Source organism: Zingiber officinale, chromosome 5A (genome assembly GCF_018446385.1).
Source record: "Zingiber officinale cultivar Zhangliang chromosome 5A, Zo_v1.1, whole genome shotgun sequence".
NCBI lineage: Eukaryota > Viridiplantae > Streptophyta > Magnoliopsida > Zingiberales > Zingiberaceae > Zingiber > Zingiber officinale.
In genome coordinates, this window is record NC_055994.1 from 1003278 (window position 1) to 1016306 (window position 13029).

At 34.6% G+C, this 13029-nt stretch overlaps 1 protein-coding gene across 1 annotated transcript in view; it reads left to right on the forward strand.

The window, feature by feature from the left end:
* The window catches only part of LOC121979232 (DENN domain and WD repeat-containing protein SCD1-like), a 30285-nt gene that overhangs the window by 13440 nt on the left and 3816 nt on the right, over positions 1–13029 (forward strand). Inside the window, exons 9-28 of the mRNA XM_042531188.1 lie at positions 798–852; positions 936–1022; positions 2231–2426; positions 2594–2717; positions 2868–2928; positions 3016–3060; positions 3553–3628; positions 3723–3796; positions 3879–3929; positions 5217–5374; positions 6377–6424; positions 6805–6862; positions 6945–7028; positions 7117–7348; positions 7469–7677; positions 9606–9670; positions 11450–11573; positions 12415–12596; positions 12680–12751; positions 12826–12986. Coding sequence (XP_042387122.1) covers positions 798–852; positions 936–1022; positions 2231–2426; positions 2594–2717; positions 2868–2928; positions 3016–3060; positions 3553–3628; positions 3723–3796; positions 3879–3929; positions 5217–5374; positions 6377–6424; positions 6805–6862; positions 6945–7028; positions 7117–7348; positions 7469–7677; positions 9606–9670; positions 11450–11573; positions 12415–12596; positions 12680–12751; positions 12826–12986 — 2162 coding nt within the window. The remainder of the gene's footprint in view (positions 1–797; positions 853–935; positions 1023–2230; positions 2427–2593; positions 2718–2867; positions 2929–3015; positions 3061–3552; positions 3629–3722; positions 3797–3878; positions 3930–5216; positions 5375–6376; positions 6425–6804; positions 6863–6944; positions 7029–7116; positions 7349–7468; positions 7678–9605; positions 9671–11449; positions 11574–12414; positions 12597–12679; positions 12752–12825; positions 12987–13029) is intronic.

The window sequence follows — 13029 nt, forward strand, 5'->3', positions numbered from 1 at the left end:
GTATATTTATATCTGAATAGATACCTAAAGACTTGTATACATGTATTTGCATGCTCCTGAATATCTTCTCAATACCCTCACAAAAAAAAAAACTACTATTTTGAGCCATCAACATATAATGTATCAACGATGACAAAGCCAAATATCGAGCCTTTATCACCATCCTACTCCCTCTGTAATGTCGTCCGAACACACTGAAGGTAGACATCTATGGACGCATATGAAGTCAGTCTCAAATCCTCCTCCATAGGTCCGTAATAGGGGGGCACCGGAAGAACATATACTTTTGTGCATTGTCAATCCTCCTGATACTCTTGTCCATCTCTGGTGGGGAGCCTCTGCTTTCCAGCATCCAGAAAGTGATTACATGACTCTGAACGTACTGTTTGGGTCCATGGCAACCTAGGACTAGGAAATATTCGCTGATGCATCTTTTTTTTGCAAATTTAGTTGGCCATTTGGTGCACCCTCATAGAAATATTATTCTATTTCTAGATTTGCATTTTTTAAGATGTTGAAAAAAAGCTTCATAGTTCAAAAAGAAAAACCCATTTTTTGTAAAACACCTGATACTATCTAAATGTGAAAGTAATTTGCACATTCTATGAATCAGTTGTACTCTGATAATTTAACTGCAGAAAATTTGAGTGCTTCTCTCTCACATACTTTTTTTTGTGTACATTTCTGTTCTAATTTTTTAGAGGATAATAACATACTAATGACATGGGATCTTTCTGGTATTTTTAACCTCTTCATGTGGCTGTTTGAATGATCTTCTCAAAAATATAATTGCGCAGATTGATATTTTTAAGGTTTTTGGCATTGCTCCTAAGCGGATATCGTAACTTCATTGTAAGTTATTCTTAAAATTGTTTTATAAATGTTTTTGTACATATCAACAAACTTCCTAAGGTCCTAGTATCATTGATTTCCAGGAACCAACTACAAATGTGTTCAATTCTCAAGCATTTTTGAAGAAATGTTCTCGCGCTACTGGCGAACCTATTGAATCAATGTTAATGGTATGATTTTAGTTTCTATGTGCACTTACTGCTAAATTCTACTTTCTCGGATTGTTTTAAATTTGCTTCATCTTTGAATTTAGTTTGATTGTTCCTGTTATATTCTTATTTAAATTTAATTTCCATATCATTGCACATTTATTATCAACTTAATGGTGCTATTTGTTTGATGGGATATAAAATTTTCATATTGAATTACATCTCCATGCATTGTAGTTCCTTCTACTAAATTGTCAAGCATCAATAAGATTGAAATGTTTGTCAATGTGAATTTTTATGAATTACTATGTATTTTAAGACTACCAAATTTTGTTCAACAAAGCACACTCTTCTTTTTAGCAAAACAACGATGCTGTTTTTTTAGAATATTTAAGATTCTTAAAAGTGTGTATATCAGCATGCAGTTTAGATCATATATATGCAAGTCAATATGTTAGTGTATATGCATCCATTATTAGCAAACTTGTGGTCATCAATTGTATCCATAAAGAATTAATTAAATAACTATTTTATATTTCCAATATGTGAGTCAATATGTCATTGGTTATGAAACCATTTTTAGCATTTTTTTGCTTAGTTATATCCATATAAGTATATAATTGTCGCCATGCACTATTGTCATTGTGGTTAATGATTTAGGGGTTGGCTAATTTCCTGAAGGCTATTGGTTCAATCTCTATATGCAGCCAATATACAATATAATATTAAATAATTGTTTAGACAATCCATTGTAAAAGTTTACACTAACTATATTTAATATATTTTAAGTTTCTAATACTTACAAATTGACAAAATATGTAGTACTTATACAAAAAGGCTAAAAAATATTTGTGCAAAAATGGTAATTTTTTTAAAGAAGATAAGTCATTGAATTCCTCATTTATTGCGTCACATATTGCCATTTAAACCATCTGTGTTTCCATAATTTCTATTATCAGAATTCAGATATAAGCAAATTTTTGGATCCTCAGTTGGATAACTCATTAGTTCTTGACGCTTCTGTAACTAAATGTTGCTTTGGATAACGCAGTAATTGATTTGTATGCATAGCTTAGCTTAGCTTAGTCCAATCCAATCAGCTGAATCAGGCTACTATTAGCTATGGGCAAAATCTGTAATGCCCAAGTTTAGAATGGTCTCGAGACATATGGAGTTGATTCTCTATCATACTTATGAGAGGTTCTTCTGCATTATTCTTATCCTGTCAGATGACTCAGTTCTTAGAGTCGCAAGGTTTTATGGACTATTTGGAAAGATGTATCATGTCAGAGGAAAGCGGCAATAACCTACTGGACAAATTACAAGATGCCACAGGGAGGGGTCAGGACCCTATTTCAATTTTTCCAACACCATCTTCAGAATTTGAGATCACTACTGTATCAGTGACTGAAGTTGAAGTTTCAGGTAACAGTCATGTCCATATAATGTTCCATACAAATTAATTACAATATTTCCAGGTTTGAAGGCACACTGAATTTTATATTGTTGATTACTATTTAATTAAAGGATTATGTTGGGGTGGTAACTTTGATATTTTCCTCCACTGTTGAACTCTTTCTTTTGTTTCTCAGAACCAGGTTCTAGGCACTGTTATAAGCGGTTTCCTTCAACAGTTAGAACAGAAGAGCAAGAAGAGAAGCGCAGGTCAATTCTGGCATTGGCAAACTCTGCTCATTCTGGGAGACACACAATTAGGTGAAACTTCATTTTTATTGCGTCTCCAGTTAAACTATGTTTTGAAAGTTTGGCATTTTTGTTTTACCTGCCAAAATATGAGTTTTAAAAGCTTTTTCAGGGATGTCATATTCTCTTCTTAGACTTAACTTTCTGTTTTCATGTTTCCAGTTCTCCAATGGTAGCCAATGGTGATCCAAAAGCAGAAAGCTTAAGTTCAATGGAGAGAGCTGTAAGTTCTCTGCAGTCATCTTTGGGCAAGGATTCTATATAAGCATCAGTAAAGTCGTTGACCGATCTTTTGGGTTGTTATCTGCAGGCAGAGAGAGATAGGATGGTCTTAGATATAAAAGTGAAATTGCAGGTGGGTTATTGAATCAATAGCATTTTTTATTTATTCAAAAACAAACTTGGACGTGAAGTTACAATTCTTAAAATCAACAATGTTTTTTTTGTGTGACTGTAAATTTGCTCATGTCCTGTCTTGCATTTTGTTAGTTTCACATAATTTACCTGAATTTATTTCGTGGGATTTACAAGTCTTCAAATTTGATTTATTTAGTGTTTATCAGATTCTTAAAGGGTTTGTCAAAAACAACTTAGACTTTTGATTTAATATGATATCAATGGAGTTATGAAAAGAACAATCACACATGGTATGCTATAATTTATATTTGTTTCTCTTTGATAGTAATGTTTATTGCTTTCTTTGATTTTTTTTGTATTTTACTATCTATATCCATTTTATGATCATGCATAATTTCTTTGGGCTAGATGTTATATTTATTCCTTTGATTTGTTTCTTCTGATCTAAGCACACTAGACGTTCACAATCATACAATTGTTTGTTGGTTAGGGCTTATGGTTACGTCTTCTAAGGCTTGGGGCAACAGAGGATCCTCTTTCATCTTTCGAATATGGCACCATTCTTGGTACTAAATACATAAATGTGTTACTGATATTTTTTGTTTTAGTTGTGAGGTATATCTTTCTAGTCTCATTTCTTTTTATGACCACAATTTACAGCTCTAATTGAATCTGATGCTGAGGGGATTGGTGGTAGTGGGTTTGTTGAATGTATAAGGGAGCATATTATTTCGGTAAATATTATCATCGAACTTGATGAATATTGAATCAGTAATCTAGTAGTTGCATATATTCACAATGAAATTATTTTTACAGGGTTGGCAATGCCGTTTGACTGATGAACAATTCATCGCAGTTAAAGAACTGGTGGGTTAATAATAATTTCTGACTAATTGCTATTTCATGTTTGTCTTCTATGTCTGTGCTGGATAAAAGACCATCTTTAGTCTGTGTATATTCTATTGCTCTGAAGTTGAATTATTTTGTGTTTCTTGGATAAGACAGACTAGTATAGTACAGTACAATGTAAAATGTACCATATCAGAGTGATGGAAGTCATAGAGTGATGGATCCTAGCTGTTTGCAATATACTAATTAGAACTTCTGATAGATATAAGTCTTGCATTTATAATCAATATTTACCTTATTCCAGATTATGGCAAACAAATGCTTAAGTGAGTCATAGGGTCTGATGTTGTGAACTATTAATTTGTTGAAATACATGTTGATACTTTTGTCAATTTCTTCAGTTAAAGTTGGAGAATTTCTTAGGGTAAATCCCCAAACTTTTCCCCTCCATATATTTTTGTTTTGCCTTGTTACTTGTTTACTCTTTAACTAGCTAGTCACTAGAACTCAGAAAGGAAATGATCTCTTTGGATCGTACCTTTTTCCTAGATTTGAACTGATGTGCAAGGCAACTTGATTGTTGTAATATAGTTTCATCGGCACAGCAGAGGCACTACTCAACTTGGTCATCAATTGTTTGAGCCAAACAAACTCACATGTGAGATAGCCATGCCCTTGTATTCTACCTGTGAACTAAATTTGATCATCACACTTTGTTTCTTACTCTAACAAGATATCGGATTGTCTCATAGAAAACACAATAGCTTAATATGGGTTGCCTAGTTGTCTGAGAACTTGTCCAAACTTCACATGCCTACCTTATAATCAAAAGATGGCCACAATCACAATACAAGTGATAATTTCTTCCAGCATTGTTGAGGTATTGCAGAGTCTGCATTGATGATTCCTTCTAATGATCATGATATAAAGCCTCAAGAAATTGTCTGATGACACTTAAGGACAAATGAGAAGTCAAATTAGTGGCACTGAACTTGCAATTTTCCAACTAATCTCATGTACCTTGGATTAGATTATCCACACTATGGAGACATGGGCTCCACATTTAGACCTATGGGGTGTGCTAGTAGGCTTAACTTCTGTTGTTGAGATGTCAAGTTGGTGGCACTGAAGTGCTTCCAATCAGACAGTTAAAAGATGATTATTGCTTTGATTAGCTTAGCTACTTTGATCTTTAATAATCATTCATTACTTCTATATGCTGCTATTTACAATTGCTTGCAGATTGCAACTACCATATAAACATTTTATTTAACTTAAATACTTAAGTTGTAAATATTTGCCCAGCTCAAAACTGCTATAAACCGAGCTTCCTCTCGAAATGACATTGCTACCATCAGAGATGCTCTTGAAGTATCTGCTGAAATGTATAGAAAGGATTCCAACAATGTTCCAGATTATGTTCAACGCCATCTTCTATCTCTCTGCATTTGGGATGAGCTACGGTATTTAGTTTTATGAACCATTATTTGAGCTACTTGAACAAATACAGCAGTAGAGTTTTTGAATGGTTTTTATAGCTATACAGAAACATGATATCTAATTATTATTCCAATTCTAATATGGATAAAAATTCAAGTAATTTCAAATAGTTTTTTTACACAATTAACATATATCTAATAGTCTGTCTAATACTTTAAACCAGTAGGTTTGAATTGACATTGCATAGTTCTTGATATTGACGTGGTACAGCTTTTATCCTGGATTCAAATTTCTATTTAATTTGGATAGTACCCAAAAAAGCATAAGAATGATCTTTTGATTGATGTCAGTTAGTGATTCTTTATCATGTGGGCAGAAGAGTTCCATTATAATCTTATTGCAATTAAACAATCTTTCTGTTGCATTCTATTTCTTCTAGTACTACATTCTCTTTAAAACCAGCATCAACCTGACTAAATGATTTGTATTAGGTAATTTCTTGCATAAACCAATATAAATTTTATTTTGCATAATAGATAGAAGGTGATGATATGGCATAAATATCTGATTGCATGTTTTGTTACTGTCATTTTATCTTGTAATATATCTGACAAACTGCTTAATGTAATGAATGGAAGATGAGTTAAGCGCATGAACCAGTTGCTCAACCATTCATAATGAACGGAGGGTAGGAAATAGTTCATATTCTTATTTATGAGTCTAGGACATTTTATTCATTTTTGAAGGTCTCACAGTTTTCAAATAATATCTGAAGTGGTAATGTTATTAAAAAGGGGATTTGGAAGGTTTTCAGGTCAGCCAAGTAATAATGCCAAGAAGTTGCCTCGTGCAGCAACATTCATTTGGTGTTTATACGTACCAGAATGCCACAAAATTGCATCTTATAGCAATACCCTTCAAGTGTTAATACATGGATTTTGACTAGGCATGCTGTTGTCTAGACGAGAAAAGTCATTCCTATCATCAGTCTTACTTTTAAGTTTGGATTTTCTTTTTCTCTGCAGCTTCTGGGATGCCTATTTTGAGTATCTAATGGAGCAGTCTGCAAACAAGTAGGTTCTGATTCTTCTTGCTAGTAACATCTGGTTTATTTCCTTGGTTCCTGGTTTCTAGTTTTGTTTCTCCAATATGTCTTCATTCAGTTTGAATACAAATCCTTCAACATATAGATGCTTATCTTTGCTCTAAATTTTACTTAAGGAAAGAATGTATCAAAATGTACGTTCAAGTTTCAACCAAGTGTTTTCCTGAAAAATAAGCTTTTCTTGGCTGAGAAAATTTGATAATATAGACACACACTTTTGAACCTTTCTTTCATACAAAAACTTCATGTAAGCCTTCGTCTTTGACGTATTTGCAGAATTATGCATCAAGAATTTTGTTTGTACACTTTGATTTTAAATTTGATAATTTAGTGCCATCATATCTTCAGGTCAGCGAACTATGTAACTTTAGTCACTGCTCAGCTCATTGTAATTGCAACTCACATGGTACCTACTTTTCCTAAACTGGGGTTCTGTGGGTTTCATTTTAATCTCCCTGTTTAATTATGCCTTCTACTTCATCCTGGAGGATGGACTAGGACTTCCTGATTCTGATGCTTGGAACATGATTGAGAAAATTGCGGAGAAAAACAACCTAGGTTACAAACAGCTTGTGAGTTATCGTATTTCTTCATCAGCTCTATGAAAATGTTATATCCCTCCTGTTTATCTTGGTTAGCACTTATCCATACATTGTTCAGATAAAGCTCAGGGCATTTTTGTCGCATATCCAACAACTTCGGGTGGGTTATTGGGGATTCTCGTCTGGGAAAGGCCAGTCTGTGTCACCATATGGATTGCCCTCGCCTCATTTACAGGATGGAGCAGATGGAAGTCATGAACCTACAGAAGCCTCTGTTGTTGGGCGGAGTTGGGTGCACAGCATGTTTAGCAGAGACAGAAGTATAAGAGCTAATTCTTTTGGCCGAGTTCGTAAGTAGGATGCTCACCATCATGTTTTGTAAAGACGAAAATACCAAGCTGTGTTGGAGTTGTACTTGATCTGCTAAATAATATAAGGTATCTCACAATTCTTCATGCTTTCTTTATCAGTTTCCAGTGATGGCACAAAGACTGGTGCTGATTCTGCAAAGGGAGACGTTACTCCTGGGCAGAAGAAACTTCAGTCCAGCATGCGCATACTAAAAGGTCATACAGGCGCTATCACTGCTCTTCACTGTGTTACAAGACGGGAAGTTTGGGATCTTGTTGGTGACCGTGAAGATGCTGGTTTTTTCATCAGTGGAAGCACTGATTGCTTGGTTGGTTTGAATACTAAGTGTTGTTTCATACTATTATAATTTTAGTGCTTACTAGTAAAATGCTGATCCTAATATGATAACCAAAACATATCCAATTAAATGTTATAACAGATAGCAGAACCAAAAGTCCTACCAAAAGAATGCTATCTTATATCCAATTTGTACAAATGACACCTTAGTAAAGCTACAACTCTATAACAAGACATCAACCAACCTAGGATGGCTTTCAAGGGTTCAACCTTCCATAACTTAAAGAGAAACGTTCACGTCTGATGATCAACTCGCAAAAGGCTGATCTAAAGCTCACTTTTGGATATTGAAAAGAAAAGAAGAATAAGCTACTTACAACCTTGCTACTCACCACCTCTATCGCTCATGGTTTGGGAGAAAAAGAACAAAAAAGAAGAGGAAAAAGCTCATCTCAAGGAAGGTTGGTTGCTACACATGACTAGAGGAAGAATTCCTCACAGTCGCTTTACAAAGGAAAATGAAAGAGAAGTATTACTGCTCCTTTGTTTGTGGTTGGTGCTTGTCCGAGAGAGAGCCATTGCAAATCTTGCTCGATCGTCGATTAGCTTGGAGGAGAAACCACCAGAACTTGAGTATCGAAGAAAGGAGAACTTATATTGCAGCTATGATTAGAGAAAAATGGAGAACTGTGATCACATTAGAGGATAGGGAGGAAGAAATCACTAGGCGGGAGAGATAAAGATTGGCTGTTACAGCTATTGACAGAAGAAACCTAATCAAAACTGGGCTTCTTCCACTGGACCTGATCAAATTATCTTGAGCTAACCTTGGATAGTGCAAATTCTTCTAATTTGAATTGAAAACAAACCGAAGTTGAATCCAATTTAACCAAATTACTCCATTAAATTTCCAATTAAAACCCCTGTTAATCCTAATTGGTTTGATGTAGCATTAATTAGCCATTAAAAACACAATTAATCCTAATTTAACAGGAAATAAGATAAAATACAAGGTATGTAACAGGAATGGTATGTTTTTCCATGCCAACCAAAATGGAATAGCATTTCAGTGCATGGTAGATACTAATTCATGAGTACATCTTAAACCTAATGATAACTGACCTTGATATACTTGGTTCATTCATTGAAGATTTGGTTGTGAGCAATGTAAATAGCTGCTCAAATGTCACAGTACAAGCTCAGGTTCAGTGAAGCAGAAGTTATTTCATTTATAAGTTGTTAAACACGACAACTCAGTGACACTATGAACTATAACATGACTCTCTACTTTATCATTGTATCTTTGCATTTATAATTTGTTTCTTCCTCCTCCAAATTAGTGAATTTACTACCAGCAAATATTTAATATTCAGATTGTTGGATGTCTATCCAGATGTTGACCTCTATCTTCAAAGAAACCTGTCCTATTAGACATCATCATTGTCAAAAACATCAATAAGTTTGTTCCCAGAGTATATGCTTACCAACAAACAAAGATGTATTGTGTCTAGTAAAAGATAAACTTCACTAGCAACTTCCGTTAGTGTTGTTTACTTGATTTTAGCATCTTATATTTATCATGCCTTCTTTTTTATTAGTTCTTGGGTCACAATTTTTTTTAGTTTTACTACTAGTAGCCACATCCTATATGCTTACTAAGGTAGATGTGCATAAAAAAAGGGAAGAAGCATGTAGGAGCTCTCATATCATATTATACAATGCAAGAAAATAGGAAGTTCTATTTTAAGTGGTGCAAGATTAATAATGACATCTGTAAAAACATGTGCTTTCCAAATCCCTTCGATCATGATTTCACTCTGGTTGCTTTATATAATTAACTCTGCAGGTCCTGCTTCTGTTTGTTTTGAAGGGAACAGTCAATTTATTGGTTCCTTTTTCTTCACGTGGATTTGGATCACAAGATCCCTTTCTGAATATGTGAGGCCTATATTCTTGCAGGTTAAGATTTGGGATCCTAGTCTACGTGGCTCTGAACTTAAAACAACACTCAAGGGGCACACTGGGTAATAGTCTAATTTACCCTAAAGAATCTTGTTTTATCATCCGTATTATTACTTATTCCAAGTTGTTAAAAAATGATTTGATTTGTTCGAAATATGCTTTGAATTTTGTGTTGTGCCAGGCAACAGTTACATAATGTATCATGTAATTTATACAACAGATTCTGGTCATGACAAGTCATTATAGCATAGAACTCTTTATCCAACACATGATTCCATTAATCTAGGTATCATCCGAACATCAATTCTTAGAGTTTTGTTAATTGTGATTTAGCATTAAATAATTATTTGGTTTAGAAACAATAGTAGTATTTTAAATTCTGATGAATGAGATACTACTTCCCATATCTTGAAGTAATTGAAAGGGAAAATTATTATCTTATTTGTAAAAAGGGAACAACTAACATGATAACTAGATGTAGAATATGGGACTAAACGCATGACTAGTAATAACTCTAATCACTAATTCTATTCATAAAATTAATTTAACTAAAGTGATTTGAAGCAACAATCAGAGGACCCTTGTAAAGGAAGACGGAACTCTAAGTGCTTTTTTACAATTATGAAATTTTGGAGGATATTGTCAAGGTTTAAAATATTTATATTGAAATCGCTTTCAGGCCTTGACAGGATCCCGTCCGTATTAGTACCGACAATGTGGACACATAACATAGATTGGCATTGATTAGCTACGCTGATCTGGTAGTCTAGTGAAAGGGGGACAAATAGGGAAGAAAAAGAAGATGACTAAGAAGAATTAGAAGGGGGAAAATAAGAAAAAGAAGGCTTATATGTGTTGGTTGTCCACCCACTGCTAGGGTTTGCGATTTCTACGAGAATACCAGTTTATCCATCATTCCATTGATTGCCTTATGAAGATGTTTCTTCCCTAAAATGAATATTGTTTTGAAATAGGCTTCAACATCATGCCGTTGTTCCAAGTTAATCAATTTCTCAAGGTTGCTCTGTAATGATGTCTCTGCATGATTATTATCTTCCTCTCCTTTTTGTTGCTCCTAGTTAGTGCTAACCGACGTCACCTCACACTGTCACACAGTACACTGATGGCACCTACATAATCTTGTTGCGGTGAGTCACCAAATGAGACCTTAAACCTATATATTTAATGGTAAGAAAACAATAAGAATTAGTACTTGTCAGTTTTGTATCTAAGGTATATACTTTCAGTATGAATGAATTCAAGTATTGGACGGACATCACTTATTTCCAACCTGATCTAAACCTGAAACTTTTGATGAGTCATTATGGGACTCAGATGCTATTGTTTTTTGGCACAAACATAGTTCTTAATGACAACAATATTATTTGTTGGATAGGTAAACAACACTTCTTGTAGGCCAGTTAGCTCCCAAAAAAATAAATGGCATATTTATACGCCTGCACGCAGGCTTCTATCTTGTGCAGGTCCCTGCTGTGTCTGTTCAAGCACATTTCAATCTGTATGTAAAGATCAGAAAATCATCTTTGATAATTCTTGCTCCATTCCTAGCTAGACCCAAATTTCACTCATAATTCAGAGAGAGTTCATTATTTTTTAAGCAAAACCTATGTTTGCATGCAAGGTGGTCAGTTTTTCTATGTTCCATTTTGTAAGAAGTATGATGGTCAAATTCCTTTGCGATTTTTATTTCTCAACCTTCAGTTGCAATGTACTCAATATTTAAGTTTGCTTCTCATTCTATGAGATATTTCACTTGCTTAGGACTTTCAGGTGGTCATTTCTACATAAACATTCATCTATAACATTTTTGTTTCCTGCAGGCCTGTACGTGCAATTAATTCTGATCGGAGTAAAGTGGTATCAGGATCTGATGATTATTCTATCATAGTTTGGGATAAGCAAACTTCTCAGATTCTGGAAGAACTAAAGGGCCATGAAGCACCGGTATTTTAGTGATTTATGAACTGATTATGCAAATAAAATAACCGTGGCCATAGACGTGCTTATGCTTATCCTTTTGAATCTCTTACATAAGAGGGTCTCTGATTTTGCAAAGTCACACAAGTTTGGTATGGTATATAACCCTGCTGGCTAATTTTAGGCCTCGATACCTTAGAGCATCAGCATCAGCTTCATTGCCATAAAATTACACAGAAACTATTACTTGAACTGTAATATTAAAAAAAATCTGGAATACATGATGTGCTAACATCCCAGCTCAGAATATGATTCTTAATTTGTTAACTTCCCAACTCATAATATATTTCTGTATTTCTCATTCACAAGTGTGTCAGCACATTTTGCCTAGCATGTTATACCATATTGTACCTTCTCAGTATACAAAGAGATTCTGAAGTACCAGCAGAGTCTGTTTTAGAATAATTCATAAAATTGAAACAATTTGTTAAATTCCCAGTTCGATCTAGCCCAACCTACCACAAGACTAGTTTTTTTTAGAAAAAAAAATTCCAAAAGCTTAAAATAAGCACTAAATAACCCAGTTTAATCAATAATGTTTTGACCTGAAAACTAAGATTTGAGTCACAATTCAAAAATATTTGTCAGGTCTGGTTGAGGTCAGATCACATCATGAACTTAGTTGGGTCGTGGTTCTTGGGTTCTTTCAGAAGCACAAAAAATTCAGAACCAACTAATCTCCTATTTAACACGTCTCTTAATATTTGGGCTTGACACCTTGAACAGCAAAACTAGATTACACAACTGAGCTGCTTGGGATGTTGCTTAATTAGTTGATGTTTGAGCTAATCTTTTTTGAACTCCATAGGTCAGTTGTGTCCGGATGCTTTCTGGAGAACGCGTTTTGACTGCTGCACATGATGGTACTGTGAAGATGTGGGATGTCAGAACTGATACTTGTGTTGCGACAGTTGGTCGCTGTTCAAATGCTGTTCTTTGCATGGAATATGATGATTCCACAGGGATATTAGCAGCAGCTGGAAGAGATGTGTACGTGATGCACAAAGCATTCTAATGATGTTACCTGTCAACAAAGATAGTGTGATGAGTTTTTGATATGTTCACTTTCTCAGGGTAGCAAATATTTGGGATATACGTGCTGGCAGACAAATGCAAAAACTTGTTGGCCACACTAAATGGATTCGGTAACCTGGGAGGAGATATAACTTGTATCATCTTTGTTTTTCTTTCTATTGATTGAGTCACCATATCTTATCAGGTCATTACGGATGGTAGGAGACACCATACTTACTGGAAGTGATGATTGGACGGCTAGTACATGGTCTGTTTCTCGTGGAACATGTGAAGCAGTTTTGTCTTGTCATACTGGTCCGATTCTCTGTGTGGAATACTCACCATCTGATAAAGGAGTTATTACCGGTTTGTCATTTCTGCTTTTTTATATTCAAATCTTTTGTTCAGT